At 41.3% G+C, this 22,281-nt stretch overlaps 1 protein-coding gene across 6 annotated transcripts in view; it reads right to left on the reverse strand.

Annotated features, from left to right (window-relative positions):
• Nucleotides 1-22,281, reverse strand: part of EHBP1 (EH domain binding protein 1) — a 400,871-nt gene that overhangs the window by 95,817 nt on the left and 282,773 nt on the right. For 3 of the 6 annotated variants that reach the window (XM_061622278.1, XM_061622276.1, XM_061622281.1), the window contains exons 15-16: nucleotides 12,590-12,737; nucleotides 1,578-1,691 (exon numbers count right to left, since the gene is read on the reverse strand). In XM_061622278.1, coding sequence (XP_061478262.1) covers nucleotides 1,578-1,691; nucleotides 12,590-12,737 — 262 coding nt within the window. The remainder of the gene's footprint in view (nucleotides 1-1,577; nucleotides 1,692-12,589; nucleotides 12,738-22,281) is intronic. The other 3 variants (XM_061622277.1, XM_061622280.1, XM_061622279.1) reach the window with 3 other exon arrangements.

Consider the following 22,281-nt stretch of genomic DNA (forward strand, 5'->3'; position numbering starts at 1 on the left):
TACACGTTACACCGGTCCATGTGCGATGAGGGGAGTTCACCTCCATAACGAGAGAGGCTCACTTTGACCCCTGCTTTAGATTATTCATAATCTGGATATATAGCCTTATAATATACATAATTAGAAGTAAGACTCACTAACTCCAGTGGGACCTATTCCCAAGTAAATCTGCACAAGGTTGAAGCCTTAGTCTTCAACCATCCTTCCCATTTTGCAAATCATTCAAAATTACAAACCTTACATGACCTATTGCCGGTAACAACAAATAATACTGTTCATAGTTTGCCCAATTCAAATTGAATTAACATTCAGTGTTGACAATAACAATATCTACAGAACCAAAAAATATGCACCCAACATGTCATCTAGTTAACTTACACCCCTTCAGAGATATGGGCTTTTGGGGTGGGCTAGGTTTTATTATTGTTGTTGAGATTTTTAATGTTTTAATGTATTTGTATGTTTTTATTTTGTACGTCGCCCAGAGTGGCTGTACAGCCAGTGAAATGGGCGACTAATAAATTTAATAAATAAATAAATAAATAAATATTAGGAACCAAGGGTGTAGTCATCCGGGGTCACAGACCCCTTACATTTTTGAGAGCAGGGTCCCAGCAGGGTCCCTATGTACAAACCTGTCAGTGGAGAAGAGTCTTCTCATTTGGCTAACAACATGTTTCCTAGTCCTTTTGTGCTTATAGGAGCCAGAGTGAAAGTAGGTCACTGAGAAGTAGCTAGCACATGCCTCCCCTTTCATGTTGATTGGCAAGATACCTTGGTCTCCCGAAACTTAGTCTCACACTTGCCTTAATTTCAGAATCAAAAGGTTTCTGCACACAGAGAGAGAGAAAGAGAGGGAGAGGGAGAGAGAGAAAGAGAGGGAGAGGGAGAGAGAGAAAGAGAGGGAGAGAGAGAGAGAGAGAGGGAGAGAGGGAGGGAGGGAGGGAGGGAGGGAGGGAGGGAGGGAGGGAGAGAGGGAGGGAGAGAGGGAGGGAGAGAGGGAGGGAGAGAGGGAGGGAGAGAGGGAGGGAGGGAGGGAGAGAGGGAGGGAGAGAGGGAGGGAGAGAGGGAGGGAGAGAGGGAGGGGGAGAGGGAGGGAGGGAGAGGGAGAGAAAGAGAGAGGGAGAGAAAGAGAGAGGGAGAGAGAGAAAGAGAGGGAGAGAGAAAGAGAGGGAGAGAGAAAGAGAGGGAGAGGGAGAGAGAGAAAGAGAGGGAGAGGGATTTGGAGGGGGGCTATGCAAACAGTTTTATTGTGGTTCGATAATTCTGTAATTACACAAGAGACTGTGAATCCTGGGGGCATGGCTGTGAGGGGAAATGGTGTAACTATCATAAAAAGACCATGCACTTCTGAATTTGCCACTACTGTTAGGAACATATATTAAAATCTACCATCATTATTGTTATTTGAAACAATACTAAACATGCAGAGAAGACATTCATGAAAAACAAATTAATCCAAGAGTTAAAAAGATTCCAAGCAGTTGCAATAGTAGGTTAATACTTTACAAAAGGCACTAATGAGGAAACCAGTGTTAGTCATGCAAAAGATACAAAATAGGCATTAGTTGAGTTACCATCAGAATCAAGGTCATTTTCTAGGTTAGTATGTTGATCTTCACCACCAGTAACAGTGCATTCAGGAATCTCCTCATTAGTAACTATCTCAATATTATCATTTTCATCATCATCTGTAGAGACACATCATAATAAGGTTAGTGCATTTTGTCTTGTACATGGACCACATACAATTAAAACTTTAGCATTTTAGTGTCAACTGAGCATATTCATCATATATGACACAGAAAAGAAAAAGGCACTGGGATGCAGCAAATGGTTTATAGAAAAATAATGCCTTTTAACCAAAGAAAATAGCAGTTATGTGCAATATATATTATTTTGAAACTCTCTAAGCTGTGAGTGAATAAGTTAAATCCAAATATATTGCTCAGCCAATTGGTTATTACCATGAGGAGATATGATGTCGAACCACCTAGGGGAGTTCCACATGCTTTGTTCATGATTGAAATGAAACTGGGCAGATTTACTAAAAAATAAGCATTTATATAAAACTCATTCCCACAGTTAAGGTTAGGATAGCATTTCTCCTTAAGAGAATATGAGTCTGGCTTCCATTTCAGGATGTATCTGCATCCTGAACATACCTATTTGAATCAAACACATAGAGCTTCAGTTAGGAGACACTTAACTCCCAAGTAAGGTCCAATAAGAATAAAAGCCTGAGGGGAAGCACTCAAGGGAAGATGGAAAGTCTTATAGCAATGAGAAAAGCAGTCTACAAAGTGCAGTGTCAGGCAACCAATTCTGCAACACAAACACAAGTGACTAAAAGAAAGGTGGAGCCAACCTATGTCTAGATTGAGGTGAGGAACACAGAACTCTGAAGATAAAGGACAAAACAGCAGAAAACTTTGGTAAATCTTTTGAGGGGATGCTTGTTGCTTTTTAGAAGTTTATTAGGGCCTCCTCCTGGGTGAGTTTATTTTATTTATTTATTTATTATTTGATTTCTATCCCGCCCTTCCTCCCAGCAGGAGCCCAGGGCAGCAAACAAAAGCACTAAAAACACTTTAAAACATCACAAAAACAGACTTTAAAATACATTAAAACAAAACAACTTTAAAAACATTTTTTTAAAAAAGTTTTGAAGACATCTTTAAAAAAATGTTAAAAAAACATATTTTTTTAAAAAAGGTTTAAAAACATATGAAAAAGCAATTCCAACACAGATGCAGACTGGAATAAGGTCTCAACTTAAAAGGCTTGTGGAAAGAGGAAGGTCTTCAATAGGTGCTGAAAAGATAACAGAGATGGCAACAGTCTAATATTTAGAGTGTTCCACAGGGTAGGTGCCGCCACACTAAAGGTCCATTGCCTATGTTGTGCAGAACGAACCTCCTGATAGGATGCTATCTGCAGGAGGCCCTCACTTGCAGAGCACATTGACTGGGTATATAAGAGATAAGATGGTCTTTCAGGTATCCTGGTCCCAAGCTGTATAGGGCTTTGTACATCAAAACTAGAACCTTGAAGAGTTAGTACACGCTTGTGGGTAGCAGCACAAAGTTTAGGGTTTGTGGCACAAAACTTGGCATAGGATTTGGGGGGATAAGTTTTGAGGGTTTATAGTTAACAATCCTTGTAAACAAGAGGTCACTTTAGTCCCCAGCACTTTAAAAAGAAAGGCACAGAGAGTAGGGTCAATTCAGAAGTTCAGTCATCATTGGGGAGTAAATGGCTAAAGTCAAATTTGCTGTATTGCTTAGCAAACAGCAATGTCAATAATTAAAAATAAATAATAGCTGTTTAAAGACTATTATGAAGTTTTCATCAATTAAACAATCCCTTTTCTCCACAGACACTCTCTCACTCTGCATTTTCTCACCTCGAAGGAATTTCTCTCCTTTTCAGTTTCCCACCTTTGCAAGAATCTCTTTCTTCACCTTCTACTGCTGAGTTGTGCTTTGTATCTTTTCACACTTCTGTTTGGGAAGATCCTTGACTTCATTCTCTTGCAGGATCTGTATCCAGCCTCCATATTTCTTAAATGCTTTCTCTTTATTCCGTTTCTTCATCACTTTACTCCACCTGTGACTTCTATTCCTATCTGTATTCCCAGCATAAAGTCATTCACTCCATCATCCACTTGCAAAAAACTCCTTCTGTGTCCCTGATTTACTACCCTGTGAATTCTCCTTCTCCTCATTTGCCAGCCAGGGGAGTACACACTAATCAAAGTAAGCTCTGTCCACCAAACAAGTTTCTTGGCTAAAGAAACTTGGTTAAAGACTTGGTTGAAGTCTCTATTAGGAGGCACCTTCCATTTCATCCATATAGCAAGCTACTACTTGAAATAGTAATAACCCTAGAGAAAGAGCTATCCCTCACAACCTCAGAAAGAGGATCTCCTAACTAAAAGGCTCTCCAAGGCAATGAACTGCATCAAGAAAGACAGAAAAGCTTAGTAGAGCAAAACCAGGATGGGTCAGGATCATTTTGTGCAAACATGAAGAAAGCAGATTCATGAGGAAGCAGAATCTTTGTTCTGTCCTAGATGTCACCTTCTAGTGGTCCAGACTGTGAGTGGCAAAAGAACGGTGCTCCAAATGTTCAGGGAGGGAAAACTTTGCCTAGACTCGTAATCTAGCATTATAAATGTTGTCTTATGAATTCAATTTTTCAGTATGCATTTTAATAATAGTTTTTATCACAGATGTTATCGCTCCCTAGTGAATCTGTCATATATTGTGTCACACTTTGACACTGTTCATTTCACACCCACATCTTGGTAACTGCATTCAGAAATCTAAATTCTTGAGCCACATTCCTTCTTGCATGATCAGAAGTAGGAGAGATCCATACATAATTAGGGGCAAAAAGCATGGTTGTGGATCATCAGCATGGACCCAAAACTATGCTGTTGATATGTGTGGTTGTAGAGTTCCAGTAGTCGGAAACAGCTTTTCCCCTTTAGCATTCTTCAGCATGAACACTGCTAATAGAATTCCAAAATTTTTCTATGTGGCTGTTTCATCACAAGGGAGGCCTGCTCCATGGCCCCAAATCAGAAAATAATCTGTGGCTCTGGGGCCAGAAATCTTGTGATGCAGGTATGTTTACCTATACTATAAAACTGACCAGATGAATCAGCAGCAGTGAATGCTCAGAAACCTTGATGCATAAATTTAATGATTAATTATAATGAATCAATTCAATGAACAACATGAATGAATACTTAATGATAATGATCTGCTAATCATTACTCGCCCCCATATTGATTATTTGAGGATCCTCACCAAGAGATCAGCATAGTTCAGTGAGTTGTCAGGTGGTCAACTGAGGGAATGGAACAGTGAATGGAGATGAACTCATCCAATCTCGCCAGAGCACTGTTGGAAAATACCTGAGTGTTCTGGAAATAATAATCAGGATGGAATACTAGCAAAAGGCAGAGGTGGCAGAAGACAGACCCCCAAAACCTAAATTCTCCAAAGCCCTCCAGAACTGATGTTGCTGTAGCTGCCACTAAACTGCCCCCCTGAAATTGGTGCTTACATGTGCCTTGTTCATTAATGATCTAGAGTTTACTATTTTTTTTTCTCCTGCTGCAAATGCCATTGCTGCACAACAGGCAAGATGGAGGGGGGATAAATGTTTAGGGGGATGGGCTAAGCTAGCAGGCTGGCACTTCACCCCCTGTTCTAATAATAATAATAATAATAAAATTTTATTTCTAGGCCGCCTATCTGGCCGAATTAACGGCCACTCTAGGGGGCGTACATAGACTAAAATATAACATAGAGTAAAATATAACATATGATACAAAACAAAACCTCAGTAGTCTATAGACATCCCGAGCAGCAGGTTCACGCACACATACACACACACGGTCTCTGGCCCCTTCAGCAGTTGCTGCTTTTGTAGCTGGAGAGAGACAGGGCCCCGCCCTTTCAGGCCAGGTGGAAATCAGCCAGAAATGCAGGGAGCAGGTCTTGCAGAAACTCACACAGGTAGATGGTCTCTGGCCCCTTCAGCAGTTGCTGCTTTTGTAGCTGGAGAAAGACAGGGCCCCACCCTTCCAGGCCAGGTAGAAATCAGCCAGAAATGCAGGGAGCAGGTCTTGCAGAAACTCACACAGATAGATGGTCTCTGGCCCCTTCAGCAGTTGCTGCTTTTGTAGCTGGAGAGAGACAGGACCCCACCCTTCCAGGCCAGGTAGAAATCAGTCAGAAATGCAGGGAGCAGGTCTTGCAGAAACTCACACAGGTAGATGGTCTCTGGCCCCTTCAGCAGTTGCTGCTTTTGTAGCTGGAGAGAGACAGGGCCTCGCCCTTCCAGGCCAGGTGGAAATCAGCCAGAAATGCAGGGAGCAGGTCTTGCAGAAACTCACAGAGGTAGATGGTCTCTGGCCCCTTCAGCAGTTGCTGCTTTTGTAGCTGGAGAAAGACAGGGCCCCGCCCTTCCAGGCCAGGTGGAAATCAGCCAGAAATGCAGGGAGCAGGTCTTGCAGAAACTCACACAGGTAGATGGTCTCTGGCCCCTTCAGCAGTTGCTGCTTTTGTAGCTGGAGAGAGACAGGGCCCCGCCCTTCCAGGCCAGGTGGAAATCAGCCAGAAATGCAGGGAGCAGGTCTTGCAGAAACTCACACAGGTAGATGGTCTCTGGCCCCTTCAGCAGTTGCTGCTTTTGTAGCTGGAGAAAGACAGGGCCCCGCCCTTCCAGGCCAGGTGGAAATCAGCCAGAAATGCAGGGAGCAGGTCTTGCAGAAACTCACACAGGTAGATGGTCTCTGGCCCCTTCAGCAGTTGCTGCTTTTGTAGCTGGAGAGAGACAGGGCCCCGCCCTTCCAGGCCAGGTGGAAATCAGCCAGAAATGCAGGGAGCAGGTCTTGCAGAAACTCACACAGGTAGATGGTCCTTTTCTAGAGGATGTATGGCTTCAAAGAGGCTTTTTTTTAAAAATGGAGACCTGATCGGTTGTCATACAAAAATGTTTTTGTGTAGCTTTCCCCCAATGAAATCCCTGTTAAGAATGTCATATTGGATGGCGCTTGGTGTAGAGAAAGTGAGTTGTTCCCTCTCTCTCTAAATACTGGAAGCCCAAGGCCATCTAATGAAGTTGAATGTTGGAAGATTCAGGACAAACAAAAGAAAGTCCTTCATCACACAGCATGTAGTTGGAAATCACTAGCATAAGATGTAGTGATAGCTACCAACTTTGATGGGTTTAAGATTAGACAAATTCATGTAGGATAAGGCTATCAATGACTATTCAACATAATGGCTGCATTCTACCTCCACTGTTGGAGGCAGTATGCTTCTGAATACCACTTGCTGGGAGTCAGAAATGGGGAGAGAGCTGTTGCACTCAGGTCCTGCTTGCAGGCTTCCCATAGGCATCTAGTTGATCACTGTGAGAGCAGGATGCTGAACTATATAGGTTTTTGGTTGGATACAGCAGGCTTATGTTCTTATGGATATCTCCTGGCATTTGCCATGACATTGATGACTTCACATGATGTCATGAAGGAGATTGCAATGTTCTATAATATTTTACTTCATCTTTGAACATTAGTAAACACTAATGTTGGGATCCTGAATTCATGGTGTTTCCTTCTTGACCTGCAAGGCAAAATGTTTCTGAAAACCAGTTGCCAGAAGCCTCAGGAGGGGAGAGTGTTCTTGCACTCAGGTCCTGCTTGCGGGCTTCCCCCAGGCACCTGGCTGGCCACTGTGAGAACAGGATGCTGGACTAGATGGGCCACTGGCCTGATCCAGCAGGCTCTTCTTATGTTCTTATGCCTTGTGCACCATTTACTTGCTCAAATTCTTTAACCAGTCTGGACAGCTTGGACACTGTGGGTGGTATTCAATGCAGTGCTAAGGTGAACGTTCCATTAGTGCAAGGATTTTTCCTTGCAACAGAATATTCTCCTCTTCTCCTCCACTTGTGCACCTCCTAAATCTGATCTAGGGTTGCCCTCAACCTTCTGGAGAAGATTTGGGGACAGCATGAGGGGGGAGGACAGGGGGACAAATCCCATTGTGCCAGTGCTAAACGTTGCACAACTATTTAGCTGCATACTGCTCTGTGTGTGAGAGAAAAATATACCAAGGATAGCTTCTGATGAGGTAATGCCACTTAGTCTTCCCATCACTTTCATGCCATTATTTTCTTCCATGTTCAGTACCAATGGCATTGAAAGAAATATCTGTTTCACACAAATGTATTTTGATTCAAGAGCATGTCATGGGACACGCTCCTGCATCTCTGCGCAGTACTCTGGACTCAGGTGGGCATAGTTTGTGTCGCTGTGTGCAGATAAGTACTTGTTAAGTTCTTGGGCTGAAATATGTAGTTTCCAAACTATTTGCCTTGAAGCTTGCACATGTCATAGGATGGTCTCAAAATGCCTCAAGTAATTCAGAAGAAACTTGGCTGTTCGTTAGCTCTTTTTCTCAAACACCTATATTTTATCAAGTACAGTTTTCCTTTCTATTCTACCTTGCCATGCTTTTATGTATCTCCATTTACAATTACTTCCATCCTCCATGAATTCCCTGATGCATTTATTTTGCCATTTGCTTGACAATGTCTCCTTCAGTGAGATGTTCCTTCCACACTTCATTAAGGAGCAGTGTTTAGTATGTTTTTAAATGTTTTTAACCTTTTTTTAAAGTTGCTTTTTTAAAATGTTTTTAATGCTGTTTTGTTTTAATGTATTTTAAGATCTGCTTTTATGATGTTTTAAAGTGTTTTAGTGCTTTGTTTGTCGCCCTGGGCTCCTGCTGGGAGGAAGGGCGGGATACAAATGAATTAAATAAATAAATAAAATAAAGACTATCAAATTCTGTAAAAAAACCAATGTGAAGGAAGAAGTGGCAGGAAAAGGAAGATGTAGGATGAAATCAGCACATAGAACAGGAAAACTGACATGCTAAAAAATGCCAAAAGACATGGCAAATTACACTAGTGTGGCACACGACAACTATTGCTTGACCTGTTCAGACTCAGGTAATTTAAATCTTAACTGCATAATTTGGATTATCAAATTCCATTAAATATGTGTTAACATCATGTCAAGTGTAGATCTTGTCCAAAGTATATAATAAATATATTTAGAAAAAGCTATAGAGGCATCTATATTAGCTTGCCGCATCTATGTTTGATATCTCCCTAAAAACTTTTTTTTAAAGAATCACAGAATGGTATAGTTGCAAAGATGTTGCAGATAATCTATGCAAATTCCCATACCGATGCCACATTGTTCATTGAAACATTAAAGTATTGTTTCCTCCATTAACTGGCTTATTTATTTATGTACATTCTACCTATCTATCCTAACGCAAAACTCTCAAGATGTAAAACCGTAATAAAAACAACCAATAAAACAAGACCAAAAACAGCAGGCAGACAATAAAACATCACAAACATTAAATTACCCAAAGTAAAAAGGATGAAGTTGATTATTACAATGCTTAAGTATGCTGACTGGCAACGCAACACTGTATACAACTACAAGTTGTCCCAATACTGAGGTAGATAACATGGTGTCCAACTCTCCAACTCTTTGGACTCCAACTCTCATCAGCCTGACAGCATGGATGTCAGGGATTATGGGAGTTGTAATCCAACAATGTCTGGAGAGTACCACATTGGTTACCCCTGGCCTAGAGCTTCTCTGACTTTAAAACAGCAAATTCATAGTATCTCATGTCTTCCAGAAAACAAAACAAAAATCAAAGTGTTCTGCATTCTACTCCTGTTCTAACAGCTCGCTAAGCTATGCTTAAACCACAGTGATGTCAAGACAGGCCCAGCGATCATCATGTGTATTACATTCAACTCTGTGGGTTTGTTTTTACATCACTTATTTCTTTCTTGGTTTTTGAAAATAATTTAAATAGCCGTTTTTGGGGGTAAATGTACAAAAGTACATTTTTGATCATTACTTCACTCTTCAGAGTATTGTGATAAGTTAAGAATATTGGTGTAATATTAGTATCAGCACCTCCATCACATCAGTGAAATCTGATGAAAAGAGAAATAGAGCTGGGTGAGGAGGCATCTTACGCCAAATCTCCAGAGAATCTCACTCAGTGATTTCATGTAGGTGTTACAGGACATGGAAGACAAGGTGGAACTCAGCAGCAGTGTCACTAACTCCTGGAATTGGCTTCCAAGGTAGGAATAGAACCACTGAAGTCGCATGCTCCCAATCCCCAACCCAGACAGTCTATTCAAAAGGATACCATGTTCATTGGTATCAATATCCTTTGATTTAGCCCCATGAACACCAAATGACACGAGGACATGATTTGAATCAATGTGGTATAGTGACTAGAATGCCAGACAAGAACTATGCAGACACAGGTTCAAATTCCCACTCAAGCATGAAGCTCAATAGGTAGCCCTTGGTTTCTTGTGAAGGTAAAGTGCTGTTGTAAGGATAAATGTGGTGGGGGAGGGGAAGGACCATGTAGGAGGCACTGAGTTCCTTGGAGGAAAAGTAGAATATAAATGCAATAAAAAAAGAAAGAGTCAAGTCAAATTAAGGCTGGTTTGAAAGTGTCCACCTCCCTACCCCACGCTATCTCCCTGCACATGGAAGGTTAATTAATCAGAAAGAAATTTAGGCTAGAAGCCATGAAATGACTGTATCACATCAAAAAACAACATTTTAATACAGCTCCTATTCTATCTGCACTGCAGTGCTTGTATAGAAACCATCTGAAACTCTCTTAGAGACATAAATATATTAATAGGCTCTCTGTAAAACTTCAGTCAAAATGCATTAGAATTTGTTAAGCAGATCTAAAGTGCACCAAAATTTAATAGCAGTCCATGTTGTGGGATGGAGACACAGAGATGACCTCCCAAGACTTATGTTGCGGCAGCTTACCTGCATAAGGGAGGGAAGGGTGGTGGAGAGATCAGGGTTGCACAAGCAAACTGGTGGAAACATCAGATTGGCTCTGCTGGTGTGCTTGCATAACCCTGACCTCACCACCACCCTGCCCTGCCTCATCCCCATCCCGGTTAACTGCAGGGAGGCTGGTGTTGGGAGAGCATCTTTGCAACACTACATAGGCCATAACTGCTAAAATTAATGGTGTGATTATCATTTCATCAGACAGTAGGTGGTACAACTACTTTACTTGACTCTTCCATAACCAACACACTGGTTAAAAGGAATAGTAACAGCACTATAGAGAATGGAAAAGATGATAACAAGGGAAGTTATTTTTCTCAGTACTCAGAACGTAATGCCAGAAGCTCCAAAGACCATGAGCACATGGGTTCTCCATGCTCATCTACTCAACGGGCCTTATGCGTAAGGATGCAGGGGGCTTAGAGAGCTTTCCTTTTCAAGAAGAAATCCTTGCCCTCCTCCGAGTTGCTGCCAGATTTGAAGAGATCCCAGGGAAGGTGCCTTCTGGTGACACTCCTGCAATGCTGATTATGCTGCCTCAAGAGACCATTTGGATTTGCCTGTTCTGTGGAGTTGTAAGGACCTCTGGGACACAATTCCCTTCTCTTTCACACTGCCTACTTCCCACATATAAGAAAGGATTCTGTTGTCCCCAAAGTAGTGCCCTTCAAATGCTTTAAACTTTTACTCCCATCATGCCTGACTATTGGACATACTGGCTGAGACTGGCAAGAGTTGTATTCCAAATCATTTGGAGGACACCAGGTTGTGGAAGGCTGAAATTAGTGCTTGTGCTTGAAGGAGCAGAATGTTGAGAGGAACCTCCATCTAACTTCTGGTGCCTAATTTCTCTTGGGCTGCATTGCACTGCAGCGCAGGAAGCTGACAACTAGATGTGTGTACAGTATATGATCTTGTGGTGTGAGATGGCACACAGCTCTGATTCAAAAGCACTGGACGTCTGGAGACGGTTGCACATGGCATTTGGGGGGGGGGTCAACAATTCACTTCCAGGTAAGTGATGTAAGATTCTCACAACCTTCAAAATTGCCCAACACTGACAGAAAGTCCTGTTGAGTATGTTTAGGATTGCTACTTTAATCTAGCAGCCAGATCACACATAACCCACTTTTTTTCTTTTTCTTTTAACCTTTGTTGCAGGGCACAATGATCACAACAGCTCTTCTCCCACCCATCTGCCTTCTGTGGCAAGGTGGTTTTTTTAAAAGTCTTTTTGGACCTATGCTGGCCAGCTGGCTGGAGTGAGGAGTGGACAAGGGTGCTTGCTGCTTGCATACACTGTGCTGGCATTCAAGACTACAGCTGCCCACTATTTACATTTAAATTATTTTCCAAAAAAATGAGACTGGCAGTAGGCTCAGCCAATGAGATGCCATCTTTGGGGTCATGAGAGCAATGAGGGCACTGGGGCAGGCTGCTGACCTGACAGGGCACTGCTGGCTGTCTTTGGGTGCATTTGGGGGCCCTGGGGCTGAGAGGGGACTGGACCTGTACCCACTGGTCCTTATATGTATATGATGGGTAGCAGTGTAAGTTGAGAGACAGGAAAATGAACAGAATGGAGGGATAAGGTGAGCAAAGTCAATGAAAGTGTTTGTCTGAGCTTAAACTTGGTACCTTGTTGTTTGCCTGATGAAACTGGTGCAATTAAAGTGATGAGAGCTTGTTTCACACATGCATACTGAATTACACACCAGGCTGTACAAAATCTTGCCAAGAGTCAACCTTGCCCAACAAAAGTTAATTGGAGTGAGCTGGTATGGCTCAATTATCTTTAAAAAGAAAACAGGGAGCCTCTGATGCCTGCTATCTGAATTGGCTCTTCTGATACATCCCCGATCACAAGTGTATGTTGGCTCCTTGCAGAGAAGATGCAACAATTATTGCTACATCTAGCATTCTAGCTTAACAGTTTTATTCAAGTTGCAAGGAGAAGCACTATTCTTTTATTGTGTGAAATTAAGAGGTATGACATATATCTATAGATATGTGTACTTGGTGAACAACAATTACCAGTAAGATCATTTTGAAGTCTGAATAAAAGCAAATTCCAAAAAGGTCTTTCTCAGGTTTCTGGATTGCCATAGGAAAAAGATACAAGGTTCCTTAACTCACCTCCAGATGCCTTTGACCTTTCTTTCAACTTTTCTGCAGCCATTTCACTATAGCTAGGAAGTTCTGACATCTTCACTCCAGATCGAGCTTCTGCTATTAGTTGACGAGCTCTCTCTCTCAGCTGCCGACGTCGCTCTTCATCTTGCTGCTAAGATATATTGAACAGTTGCCAACTCAGTAATTGACAGAAATGCAATTTCATTCTCAATCTGATCATCATGATAGTAACTGGTTTACAGCATGGTGCTTGGCCCATGTTATAAATAGGAAGCTCCATATCAGTTGGGTTTCGACAAAACACTTTTTAGAGCCATCCAGGATTCAGTATTTTTTATCCTAAGAATTTCTCCAATTACTGTATTAGTTTTTTTAAAAAAACAATCAAATGGTTTATAAAATGAGTCTGATAGGTACCCAGAATAGGCCACAATCCAGAATGTATTATGCTCAAGTCCTACTGATTTCAAAGTGTTAATACTTCTGTAAAAGGAGATGTACACAGCCAAATGATGAACAGGAAGAATTATAGTTCAACCAGAAAGAAACTCAAATAATACCAGTGGGTTCACTTACTCAAGAGTGATACTGGTGCAAAATGCAAACTCACTGAACTTAAAATGTTATTTTCTAAATATTTCTACTGAATCAGAATTTAAATTAAGGGCAGCTGTGGATACTAAGATCTTCCCCCTTTGGAGGAGCAAAAGCATATTAAGCTTGTTTGGGAAAAATTATCTTGTTTTGGAATTACTATTTAACAGAATAATCAAACTTAAAATATATGCCTGTAACACAGGACAATTGTGCATTATATCCTGTGAGCAGATGAGAGGCTTTCCCTTGCTTACCGTTTACTCATACCCAGAGTACCTCCCCAAAGCTGTACTTCTTTGGTGGCTAGAGTGAGGAGGCCATGATAATTTGGCCCACACAGCCAAGCCCCTCAGACGAGCAGGGTCCAGATTTTCAAGGTACACACTTTTGAAGCAAGAATATATAAACATCAGTCTATCATGTGAGCCCAGCCTGGGGTCTGAAGACACCGGCCTATCACAGCATCAGTTGCTTGTGAGTAATTAGCCATTGTGTTCCACTGTGCAAGTTCAGTAGAACTTGTTGTTGCTGCTGCTATATGCCTTCAAGTCAATTACGACTTCTGGCGACCCTATCAATCAGTGACCACCAATAGCATCTGTTATAAACCACCCTATTCAGATCTTGTAAGTAGGTTCAGGTCTGTGGCTTTCTTTACGGAATCAATCCATCTCATTTGGTCTTCTTCTAGGATGCACACCTCTAGGATGCAGACCTTAACATGGTGAGGGGGTTTGAGAGTGTTGAAGAAGCTGAGAGCAATGCCGTCAGGAGTCTAGACCAAGAGGCTAGACTCATAGCAGGGGCACCCAAGGCGGAATGGTCAAAGCTGAGACACCAGACTAAGATGCATCCAAACTCAGAGGAAGGCAATGGTAAACCACCTCTGAATACCTCTTACCACAAAAACCCTATGAACAGAGTATCAGTGGAACTTACCCCCAAGAAAGTGCACAAATCTGATGAGGTGGCGGCAGTTCCATGTATTAGGATAAGTTCCACTGAACACATGGAACTACCCGATTTATACAAAAAAAGGAGGCAGGGATAGATTTTAACAACAAAGTTGGTGCATTGGCGAGAGGCAATGAACCCTTGTCCACACACCACTCACCTGCCCCAAACCTCCTCTCTCCAAGTGCTTTTTGCTCAGTGGAGCTCACTTCCAACTTGGTTAGAAAGAAAAATGTTTCAGGGCAGAATCAGGACAGAATCTGTAGGCAGGGGCAGACTGCTGCCCTCCATACCTGCACATTTATTTTGCTGTTAAATCAGACCTCCTCTCCCTTTCTATGTGATTGGGAGAAGTTCCTTCTTTTAACACATGGAGCTCTTGCCCCATCTAATTTGCCTAGGACGGTCTCACTGAGTGCACTGAACTTTCTCTGGATTGACTCTCTAATGTGTTTTAACAAGATGAAAAATGTAATCAATGAAGTAACATTCATTGTTCTGGCCAGCTTTGTTCTATCTCTTGCTAAAACTATTTTGCAAAATTAACAGGTCTTTTTTTAATTTTACCAAAGGATAAGACAAAGATATGATTACTAACACAAACAAAAGGAAGATATCTTTGACACATCAAAATGCACTTACCGACAAAAGTTGTATAATAAAATATGTAACTTTACTTCTTTTAACATTCGTAAAGAGAATTATTAACTTACTATGGTTAATTCATAATTTTTACATGCAACAGCAATACAAACATTTCGGTCTTATAGCCAATTATGAAAGTTACTAAGGGTGCAATCCTATGCCTGAGATCCACCATGTCAGGGGCTATAGGATTTGTTGGGAACCCAGCTCCGCTGGCAGAACACAAGGCACACCATCACCATGACACGCCAAGTAAGATATGCTGAACACTGAGGGAATGGCTGGGATCGGGCAGAGTTGTCGGTGAGAGAAATGGATGCCTTTATATGCTGTATCTTATTTCAGTCAACAGCCATCAGTAGATGGCACAACTTTAACACCAGTCTTAGAGTTGATGCAAGGAATTTCTCTTCAAATTACTTAAATGGAAGGGAATGAAAAACAGCTGCCTCTACACTGATGATTGCCTTGCCCACATCACCGAGACAGAGTGTAGGGTTTGCCCGGTTGTTCCTCATTTAGATTTTTAGCCTATTTGCTCCAGGCTGCCTCCTGTAGCCTTGCAAACTCCATGACAGACAGTTATGCAACAGGTGAGATTGTTCCTAGCATGGAGGTGGTGCCATAAGGGACAGAGCACCAGTTGCCTTGGTGTCTCCAAAGCTACTGTCCAAGGTTCAGAGGTCCTGCTGGGATTGCCCATAATTTGTCTTTCCCTCTCAGAAAATCTTTCATCTCAGATGCTGTTCAATAGGTTTTGACATTGCCCTAAGTGTGGCCAACACTCCTCCTGATTGGCTCAGGTGTGCTGGGGTGTGGAGGACCCTCTTCCATTTCTCAGTACAGGTTTACACTTTAGATCTGAAGCAGAGACCTTCAGGATATAACATATAAGCTGTTACATCAGGCTCAGGCTCCTCCTCCACCCCTATGCTCCTGGCATACATGAGTTGGTCTTGCTTATGGTGGGGTGGAGAGAAGAGGGGAAATGCCCTATGATATCTTGTGCTGTGACTGAATGGTTACTGCTCTATAGTGTTTGCAGTGCGGGTTTGAGTTCCTGCAACTCCCTCTCTTTTCCCTCTGCCACGACTGTTTGTTTTTTGCTAGGCACGCAAAAGGTGAATGGAAGCATATTCCCACTTCCCTCTGGTGGGTCTCAAGCTCCCATCTCCTACTTTCCAGTCCCATGTCCTATGCAGTGAGCCACTGGAGAATGATGCTGTCTTGTGTACCTGTGGCTGCCTGTGTTGCAAAACTGCTTGGCATAAGAATCTTCTCCATGGGTGGGTCTTGAACCCTTGCCCCAGGAGGGCAGTGTACACTCTGTGTAGTCCCTTGTCAAGTGAGGTATGCTGGTGGTGCTGTGCTATGCAGGCTCATCTTCCTCCCCTTTCTGTGTTGTGCTTCACAACAGTGGCTGTGAGCAGCACAAGGGAATTCAAATCCCTGCTTGATGGGATGACAGGTAATTTGCAGTATCGGGGTTGTTGCTGGCTGTGCTATCGGGGCTGATAAAGTCAAAGTACGGTGACATTGTCTTGAGTGTTGTACGTACAGTGATCCAGGGAAGTGTCCTTGGCGTCATGAGTTCATGGACTCATGGCATGTGGGAGTCATCAGCAGCACAGGCTCTGATTGGTGGGATGTGGCAGTATTTCTAGGGATGCATGAACTCATCTGCTGTTTTTGTATTTCCTGATAGTGATTTTCCTCTCCCCTTCCAGGATGATGATACATTAGATACGGTGGCAATTCCACTGATGCAGCAGCTGTGCATCTCTTATCCTGGTGTAAGGCGAATAAAGCAGGCATCCAAGTAATGCACTCCACCAGCGCAAGGATTTCTGCTTGCACAATAGGATTTCCCCCTTCTTCTTCCCTCATGTGCATCCTGCACAATCTCCAAATCTGTTCTGGAGAGTTGGGGGAACTTCCAGAACAGATTTAGGGGGTGCATGGGGCAGGGGAGGAAGAAGTCCCATTGTACAAATAGAAATACTTGCACTGCCAGGATCATGACTTAGTACTACTTTGGATAAAACTCTTTAGATTGGATAAAAAGTGTTTTACATTCAGGCATTTGAAATGAATATAAAATTGTTTTTTAAAGAAAATTCAATCCAGCTTCTTAAAATTCATAGCAAGGTCACAAAAATGTAGCTTCAGCGTTACTTTTCAGCATGCTTCAAGCTGACTTAAAAACTAATTTACTATGCAAATAAAGTAACACAGGCAGGAACTTGGCTTTAAGTCCAATTTACCATAAACAAAGGGTTCTATCCAGACTCTGAGCAAATGGAAGGCTGCTTGTGCAAAGTCTTGATAAAACCCAAAATGTAGTCAAATAAGAGCTCTTCCGGATGACAATTTCCAAGAGCTCTAAATTGAAACAATGTTTCAATTCCCATTTTACTTCTTGTTAGTTCATATTATCAATGGATTGGAGTATCCATCATTGCATCTAATTTTCCTTGTCAGTGTGCATGTCTTTGCTTGTTCCAAAAATGAGCTTTCTCCGGAAAAACTGGGTGTGTTTCATCTATCCATACATATTCCTAGTATGAAACACTCTTGTCTTGTTTATAAAGTTTGCAAGATTAATACTGTGAGGAATCAGTGCTCGAGTACTTGGATTCCTGCACTGATTAGAGGTTAGACTCGATGGCTTTATAGGCCCCTTTCAACTCTACTATCCTATGATGCTATGAGTACATGTGCAGAATTGCATATGCACCCACAAACATGTCCTTTTATTACTCTGTGTGCTCTGCACTCCAGACATCTATAAAATATTCTGTGAAGCCATTATAATTAACACTGCTAGGCAAGATACAGTCAATCTTGGCTTGGAAAGTTTTGCATGGATCTGGGAAATGTCTGGCAGAGAAATAATTGTCCTTAAGTTTTGGTTTTAGACAAGCACTGCTGTGCTGCAAGTCTGCGACCATGGAGAGCCATGTTACTATTTCAAAGGGTTGAATGCTTCAACAGGTAGACCTTCACTTCGTTATAGTCTTTGTTCACCCCAAACAACAACAAGATTGGGGGCCTTATAATTACTGTATGAAGACATGATACGCATCCCCAGATAGTGATGCTGCTCATTTTAGTGCAATAAGAATCATGTGGAGAAGAGGGAGGGCAAATCTTGTCAGTATAATGAAGCAATAGAAAATAGAACAGCAGACACACAAAATAAGAAGTATATCAACCAGAGCAGAAACATTTGGTTTTAAATGAAAAATACACATTGGAACTGAGGAAAACAAATAGTGGCAATTGCCATTCACTTATGTGTTAAATGGATATTATCCAGTGATGAAACGTGGGAAGAAATGGATATTTCATGGACAAAAATGTGTCTCTATGCATCCTAAGTTATTTGCAGTTGACCCTCAACACATTTGTTTATGTCTGCAAAAACAGTACTAGGAACTTAATTTTCTTACAAAGAATCCACACCTGGCACTGCTCATTAACAGTCCTCCTGCAACAGAGGAGTTTTTAGTTTAAGCAATCATTAATAAAACAAACACAAAATACTAATTAGGTACATTTTACCCATTTCCATGTAAATTGTTTGTTTGTAGCTATTTACGCAACATTGTTCTTGGTACAATAGGAAAAATGCAAATTAATGAATCAGAATGCAGCCCTAATGGGACTTTCTGTTTATAACCATTAGCCCAGAGGTGTGCTGTAATTCAATCCTCAAGCAGCAAGATTTAGCCTCATTAACAGCTTGCATGGGCAGGTTACAACTCATAAAACCCTACAGTAAACAAAGTATATGGACACAAGCACAATATCTTGAGCCTGATTGACAGAATTCTGCTTCCCTATCTGATTGCCTTGATTTACTTTTCTAACTAATGTCCTAACACTATAAAGACAATTTTGCCTAGGCCTTGGAGCTCTCCAGCAGAATTGCATATTTGATTTGTTTGCTTTCAGACCTAAAAGGCACACACAGTAACAATCCCATCAAATATATATATTTAAATTATCCACTACATTAAAACCAGAAAGCTTCTGTATCTGTCATAAACTAATACAAATTCAGTTCCATTTATGACCAGCCAACAGATCCCTCAATCTATTTTACTGCAACTCCCTGTATTTGACATGTTAAAATTTGGAGGTCACATCCCTGCCTGGATGTCTTGACGTGTATGGATTTGCGACTTTTTAAGCAAAATTATTTTAAAACTTGGAATAAATAACAACTGCAGCAACAAAAAGATAACACTTACTCTGAATATTCACATTTCATGTGATACAAGATCTACTTAATACCTGGCAAGGAATACTTGATACCCTAGTACAGCCTTTCCCAACCAGTGTGCCTCCAGATGTTGTTGGACCAGAACTCCCATCTTCCTGACCATTGGCAATGCTGGCTGAGGCTGATGGGAGTTGTGGTCCAACAACATCTGGAGGCACACTGGTTGGGAAAGGCTGCCCTATTATGTTGGGTAAGTTGACAGTAAAGGAAAATCACCCATGTTCCTAAATAGTTAGCCTAGTGTGGAGGAAAAGTGAGCAACTTGCAGTTGAATGGCTACTGTCAGAGTCCTACAAAATCCTGTATTTAAAAAAAAAGACAATTTCTATACAAAGTTGCAGGGGAAAGTCTTGCAGTTACGGAAGATATTGTTGAAGGTTCCTTGTTGCTTAAATTTCCCACTCTTATAATAGATCATAACTGCTGTCTGAGAGAAAACATGAATTTATTTATTCATTTATTTAATTGATTTATATCCCGGCCTTCCTCCCAGTAGGAGCCCTGGGCTTGTTCAAGAATTACTGGGCTTGTTCAAGAGAATGTCCGAGCCCCCTATGAACCTTAGACTTTCATGTACCCATGAATTAGACTGCACAATTTTGAAAACATATTTACCTCCTTGGCCATCTAAGGACAGTCCCCAACATCGATGAGAACATACTGGATAAATATAGATATTAACAGGAGGCATTGTATCAGTCTTCTGCAACCTGATGCCCTCCGGATGTTCTGACCTACAACTCCCATCAGCCCCAGCCACCATGGCCAATGGTCAGGGATGACAGAAGTTGTAGTCCAAAAAATCTGGAGAGCACCAGGTTGGAGAAAGCTGCACTATAGTGTATTTCGCTTTTGATAAACTGCTGTTAAAAAGTGCCCCCTGAGGAATGCGTCTCAGGCTTGGAATAATCTCATCTCAAGCATGTGGAGTTTCTCCCATATTTTTCCCCTTTATGGAGTATATCATGTTGGTCAGCCATCATTAGAAAAATAGAATTCAATAGTATCTGGGTTGTACCCAATGCTGCACAAACAGGTTTTTGCTCATGCAACCAGACTTCCACTTCCTTTCCTCCTCCTGCACCCCGCAATATGGTCTGGGAGGTCTCCCAACCCTTTGGAGCAGATATCAAGGGTGTGTGGAGGGGGGACTGTGGGCAGCGGATGAGGAAAAGGAAGTTCCATTGCACATGTGGAACTCTGTTGTGTGAATAGAACTACAGCATTGCACATAACCTTCTTAATGGTCACAACCTATCACAAACAAATGTGTGTGTGTGAATATATGCGTGTGTGTATATGTGTGTGTGTATGTGTTGTCCTAGAAATCTCTTGTAAGCCAGATGGCAATCACAATATTCAGCCTGTTGAGAGCAGAACGAGAGACACGGAGTTGCCACTACTCAGTTTCTCTCCTCACCCCCATTCCTGCTTTTCTGGTAACATAAAGTATAACAAAAAAGAACACACACATTATATGATGTCATTTCACTGTTTATTTCCTCGTCCCATGGCTGATAGTGTGGCTACACCTACCCTGTGGAATTCCCTCCCCTTAAATATTAGACAGGTGCTATCTCTGTTGTCTTTTTGGTGCCTACTGAAGACCTTCCTCTCCCAACAAGCCTTTAAGTATTCTGCATCTCTACTGAAATCGTTTTTAAGATGTTTTATTGCTTGTTTGCTGATTTGAGTGCGAGAGGAATTTAATAAATAAATAAATAAATAAATATAAAAACAGTGCTGTTGTCAGGACAGGACATTGGGGCAGAAATCCAGGGTCCCTAAACCCAGCAGGGCTGGCTTATTACCTTTTGAAGAAGAGTGAAGAGTGGCATTATGTTAAGAGACTGAAATTATCCAACTGCATCACTGGATCAGAGATGGAAATGCACAGCACAATGATGTCACACTGCATTACGCTAAACATTATCAGAAATAAAGGACAAAGAAATGTGGAGTGGTGTCAATAGAAGGATATGATGGGGAAAATGTATATCATACAACAACATGGGGCTATTAAGGCAATTCCCCTCATCATACAAAAGCCTCTTTCTTCTATTTCCTTTATGATGGCAAACAAAAATATTGCAAAACAAAGAACAGATAAAAACCCAAATATACTATATCAAGTACAAGGATATCCCCCTCCACCTTGTATCTGCTTGTGTTATCCCCATCTAAAGTTTGAAATTATACCCTTATTTAAAAAAGAAAAGAAATACTTAATAGGTAAATGCTTCATGTCTTGTCACTTTTCACACATAAAGATGACACTAAAAAGTTTACCCTATTTTCTCCATGCACTTGTAATGGTCTGAATTTCAGCAACATAATTGCCTAGCTAGTAAAACTTCCACAATAAACAAACTCTTCAAGAATAAATATAATTCCTTGTTTCCCTCTTATAGAAAAATGTATTTGTATGCAATTTCTATATTTCACAGTTCACCGACATCTCGGCAAGCTTTCTTCCACTGCTTCAATGGTGCTACTTTTAATTTTATCCTCCTTAGTCCTAGTAATTAAAGTGATCAGCAGTGGCATCCCAACGGCTTTGACACAGCTACAGCCCCCCTAACAGACTTCAGCTTTTAAGGGAAAGGAGGGGGAAAAAGAACTAAAGTTTCATTTCACAGGAACAAGAAAACCAAGCCCCTTCAATTCTCAACTTTATCCAATTGTTCTTTCAGCAGCCTTTGGATCTTAAGAAGCAAATAAAAATGGCTGCCATTAGGGGGTCCTTTTTGTACTTGCCGCAGATGTCACTGGCTGACATTACTTTGACCAAAAATGATGTTACGGGTTTATGAAGGTGAATTCGAATGTGAGAGTGTAGTTGGTGAGATGATTAATCTACCCATAAAACCATGTGAGAAAATAAAACATTTAAGGCCAGAACACTTTTTAAGAACTAAACAAAAAGCAGCAGTTTTGTGGCTTACAAAAGAAAAACAATTCCAGCTAAAGCATCTTTTTCTCTTTTTACAATATTTTTCTGATAGTTTGAAATGATTTTCAGTATGTTTCACTGCATTATGTAAAGTTACACAAAGACCCACCACTATTCATTACATTTGTTTTATTGTTAACATTAATTCTTTTCCAACCTTCAGGGTACAAAACACAATATTAATTAAATCAGCCATACTGTCTTAACATAAAATGAAAATATAACTCTGCATAACACTGAAAGCATTTAACAGAGCTC

This window comes from Rhineura floridana, chromosome 4 (genome assembly GCF_030035675.1).
Source record: "Rhineura floridana isolate rRhiFlo1 chromosome 4, rRhiFlo1.hap2, whole genome shotgun sequence".
NCBI classification, from domain to species: Eukaryota; Metazoa; Chordata; class Lepidosauria; order Squamata; family Rhineuridae; genus Rhineura; species Rhineura floridana.